Source organism: Nematolebias whitei, chromosome 6 (genome assembly GCF_014905685.2).
Source record: "Nematolebias whitei isolate Nwh7 chromosome 6, NemWhi1, whole genome shotgun sequence".
Lineage (NCBI taxonomy): Eukaryota > Metazoa > Chordata > Actinopteri > Cyprinodontiformes > Rivulidae > Nematolebias > Nematolebias whitei.
In genome coordinates this window covers 9,964,070-9,968,925 of record NC_056503.1, presented here as the reverse complement: position 1 = coordinate 9,968,925, position 4,856 = coordinate 9,964,070, and the positions used below count along the sequence as shown (strand labels likewise).

At 40.4% G+C, this 4,856-nt stretch overlaps 1 protein-coding gene across 1 annotated transcript in view; it reads right to left on the bottom strand.

Annotated features, from left to right (window-relative positions):
• gria4a (glutamate receptor, ionotropic, AMPA 4a) overlaps positions 1 to 543 on the bottom strand; it is a 192,036-nt gene extending 191,493 nt beyond the window's left edge. Inside the window, exon 1 of the mRNA XM_037677371.1 lies at positions 414 to 543. Within this exon, the coding sequence (XP_037533299.1) occupies positions 414 to 507 (94 nt within the window). The 5' untranslated portion in view covers positions 508 to 543. The remainder of the gene's footprint in view (positions 1 to 413) is intronic.
• Between the last annotated feature and the right edge of the window lie 4,313 nt (positions 544 to 4,856).

Genomic DNA, 4,856 nt, shown 5'->3' with positions numbered 1-4,856 from the left:
AGTTAACCCTGATCTTTTAGGAAGACTTGGGAGAGGTATACGACTCTAACACTGGGGGGGATGAGGGGGAGAGGGCAGCGACAGAGAGGAAGAATACTGCAGTGTCTAAACAGTGAACAAGACTAGAAAGGAACAAAACGCTCTGAAACATTCATGAGAGCGGAACAGCTTTTAAAACACAGGACACAGAGTTATACAGTCCCTGTAGCAAAGCTAAATATACTGGATTAAACAAAATGTACTATTGCACATAGTTCTGTGTTCCTCTGTTCCATAATCTCTGAGTATATTGTTGTGTTTTCTATATCTGGAGCTTTTTAACTCCCCTTATAGTGTTTCCTGCTCACTGAAATGCCGGTCATATTTAGTGTAGTGCCAGATCTGAGTGCCCGTGCGTTAAATCAGTCACTCACCTATCTGCACTGAGCTGGGGAAAGCCCCTGTTGCCAGTCCCCAAAGGGCGGAATACACCCCAAGAAAGTGCCAAGAAAAAAGAATAATCCTCATTGTTTGTTTGTTTTCTCTTTCCTTTTTCCCTTTAGTTCCTTCAGAAACTGTTGAGAGACATGGAGAAAGAGGGGAAGATGCGCAAGAAACAAGAAGGTGTCAGAAGAAGGTAAAAAAATAAAAGATGAGAAAGGGTATTATTTCCCCCAGCCTTTTTTTTAATTTAAAGAGTATTCCTAATCCATGGTGGGTTTGTGTTTCTTCTCCTGCAGTGCCCGCTCAAGAGAGCGCTGTGTGTCCAGTGCTCATGGAAAAAAGACGGAGAGAGAGAGAGCAAGAGAGAGAGAGAGAGAGCAAGACAGAGAGAGAGCAAGAGAGAGAGAGAGAGAGGGGAAGCGTGTGCATGTGTGTGTGAGGGGGGAAACTCGCTGGAATGATTGGCGAGCTGGGAGAACAGGCTGCATTGAAGAACTGGACATGCGCGCCCCGTCTCTTTTCTTTCTCTCCCACACACCCTCCCCTTTCCCCCTCCCCTCCTCTCTCTCTCTAAGTGAAATGCTCGGTTTCTCTCTGTACCCTCCTCCTCCTCCTCCTTTACATTATCTCTTCTTCTAACTGCTGCCTCTTGATATTAGGAGGAAAAGCAAATAAAGAGTTCTTCTCTCCTGCCCCATCGTGTGTGTTTACGTGCACATTCGAGGTTGGGCGCTCTATATCTTGACACCATTGAACTTGACATAAATCTTGTTTTAATCTGGCATGATTCTCTAATATGTGTCCAGAATGGATGTGAGGAAAAACAAAATACAGAATCAAAAGAATTGCCAGAAGAAATGTTGCTCCCTTTAATTTTCAGTATGATCAAACCTTAAAGAAGAGTTACGTTAATGCTCAGTCCTGTGAATGACTCTCAACTACTACCACATCAAGTTTTAGCAAAATATCCTTAAAATGTTCTGAATTATAGCTGAGGTGGCCATCTTGAATATGACTGATGATGATTACTTTTAGAGAATTTCATTGAACTCGGTCTGGCGGTTCATGATATAATTTGCTAATAGTAATTGTTGACTTCAATACCTGAGGGAACGTTTGGAACAAAGAACATGAGTTATTTTTAAAGCACTCAAAGTATGAGTTGGGGACAACTTTCAGCTACTGCCATAGCACATTTAAGTTTAATTTCTGTAAAACGGAGTTACAGTAGTCTCTCGTTTATCACGGGGTATAGGGGCCACCCCCCTCTCCCCGCAATAAGTGAAAAACTGCAAGTTGAACAAAGTACTTACTACTACAAAGCATTAATGCTTTATAAACCCTTCCCACACTCTTGCAATGTTCTAAACAATGTTTCAAAACTCTAAATGCTCTAAAAGAGCACAGCGTGTCATGATCGCTGCTCTCTGACATGCTGCAATCACACTCATCACCTGCTCTCAATCTCCCTCCTTCTGTGTAAATAAACAATTTAAAATTAAATACTGTAACGTTTTAAATGAACAATCCATGCTGCATGGATTGTTTATTTAAAACGTTACAGTATTTAAATTGTAGAGAAGAGAAACACAGCAGGACTCAAAGGGTTAAGGGAGCAGAAATGTACTTCTTCATCCATTACACTGTAACAACTGAACATAGCAGTTCCAAAATAATTAAGAATAAGTTTTAACACTTTTATACTTTGTGATTATGACGATTTTACGATGACATACTTTGAATTTTAAGTTGGAAGGCAAAAGTTGATCGGTGCATCCGGACAGCAAAGAGTTAACCTTCACAAAGCCAATGCAGCATGCAGCAGAAATGTGGGGGTGGCAGAGAATGGAGATCATGATACGTTGCAGGAGGGAGTTTCTTCTTCTGTCGGCTGCACACAGTAAATCATTAAAAATAATTTATTTTAAATAAACAATATATGGATCATCCATCAATCAGCCATTTGTGTGTCATGTCCAATCTTACTTTGAAAAACCGCCAAACAGCGAGTCTGCGAAAGTCGAACCACGAAGTTGCGAGAGACTACTGTGTAGCTATTTTTGAGATTTCTAATATTCGTTGGCAGTGATTTTAAATTGTATGACATCAAAGGTCAATCAGTTGTTGATGTTCACTAAATGAGTACTTTTATTAAAGTTTTACTATTAAATTTGAGCTATTGAACATGTCTGTTGTTGTACTATTAAAGTTCAATAACAGACATGTTTGCATGGCTGTGTCTCATTTAAATATGCAGTACACTGGGTTTTAAATAAATGGCAATAAATGAAATCTAAACTCTGGACATACTTTGTACTTGCTGCATAAAACATGTCCTGGTTCATGTGGAAAGAACAATTTGTCACATTTAAAATGAGCTCAAACGCAACATGAAGTTGTGTTCAGATCAGAGTCCTGACCCTCGAGCCCTGCCGGACTCTGTCCATGGTGCTGAAGTCTCACAGAGCTGCAGGCTCTCTCACCACGTTCGACCGAGTAAAAATAATCTGGGCAATCATTGCTTTGTATCATCTATCCAAAGACCTAGTGCAGGGCTATTCAACTAAACTGCTCAGGGGGCCACAGTTTCTGAAAACCAACAGCTCAGGGGCCGGACATCGAGCGACTAAAATCATTATGCAAATAAACAAAAGTTAACAATGATCTGTTACCTTTTAAATTTGTTTATTTTATTGCAATGAATCATAAATGCAATAAACAGAGCCCAAACTCAGAACCAAAAAAATATAAATATAAATATAAATATGTTTTTATGAAGTGGGCCTGATTGAAGTCACCAGTTGAATAGCCCTGACCTAGGAGTTCTTTCATTTTTTAAATCAAGATCTTCAGAAATAATTTCTAGGTTTTCTGAAGATATTTCAATGCCAACAGTACAAAACTTGACATTTCTCAGTGAGATTATCTTTTTATATGTATAAAAAAGGAGGACAGTGATCAGGTGGCATGAAGACAGCAGGAATATCCATTTTCAGATAATTTGGCAATACATCCAGCCAGCCTCACAACTGCAGACCATGTGTAACCACACCAGTCCCTGTATTCATAGTCCATAGCATACGCCTGCCCATACCATAACTCCACCACCACCATGGGCCACTCCAGCCACAATGCTGATGTCAGCAAACTGCTCACCCACACGACACCATACACGCAGTCTGCCATCTGCCATGTACAGTGAAAACCAAGATTCGTTAATGAAGAGAACACCTCTCCAACGTTCCATACTCCATCTAATGTGAGCACATGCCCACTCAAGTCAATTACATCGATGAACTGCAGTCAGGTGGAGACCCCGATGAAGACGATGAGCACACAGATGAGCTTCCCTGAGATGGTATCTGACAGTTTGCACAGATATTCTTTAGTTATGCACTGAATGATGCAGCAGCTGTCCAGATGGCTGGTCTCAAACAATATAGGAGGTGAAGATTCTGGATGTGGAGGTCCTGAGCTGGTGGGGTTACACCCAGTCTGCGGCTGTGAGGCCAGTTGGATGTACTCCCAAATTCTTTGAAACGCCTTTGGAGACAACTTATAGAAAAGAAATGAACATTCACTTCATGAGCAACAACTCTGGTGGACATTCCTGCTGTCAGCATATCAATTGCACACTCCCTCAAAACTAGCAACATCTGTGTCATTGTGCTGTGTGATAAAACTGCCCATTTTAGAGTGGTCTTTTATTATGGTCAGCCTAAGGCTCACCTGTGCAATGATCATGCTGTCTAATCAGCATCTTGATGTGCCACACCTGTCAGGTGGATGGATTATCTCAGCAAAGAAGACAAGTGCTCACTAACACGGATTTACACAAAATTGTGAACAATATTTGACAGAAAAAGACCTTTTGTGTACAAAGTACATAGAAAATATCTTGGATCTTTGAGTTGAGCTCTTGAAAAATTGGAGCAACAAATGTGTTGCATTTATATTTTTGTTCAGTATAAAAAAATGAAAGAAAACTTTTTAATATTTTACAAGTTTGGCATAATCCATATGATTGTACTCATCTTATCACATAACTGGCATATCTTCTTTTGAACTTGGTGCAGCCAAAGTGAAACAGGAAGTGACATAAAAGAGAAACTCTCTGGTCTTTATTTATTGAAATAAGTTTATTTAAACTCTGTCTCTAATTTGTTACTTTCTAACAGTTATAATAAAATATAGTGAAAATACTTTAAATATTTAGGCGGAGTGGTGGCACAAAGGTTAGAGAAGGTGGGCCATTGTGATCATAAGGTCGCCGGTTCAACTCCATGGACCAACAACATCTAAAGGTGGGTGGTAAGGTGAAGCACCATCAATTGTCTCCACCTTCATTTGTTCCACTCTGGGTCCTTGAGCAAGAACCTTAACCCCCACCATCTGCTCCTCTGGGCAATCTAGATGGCAGCCCCCACCCCCCC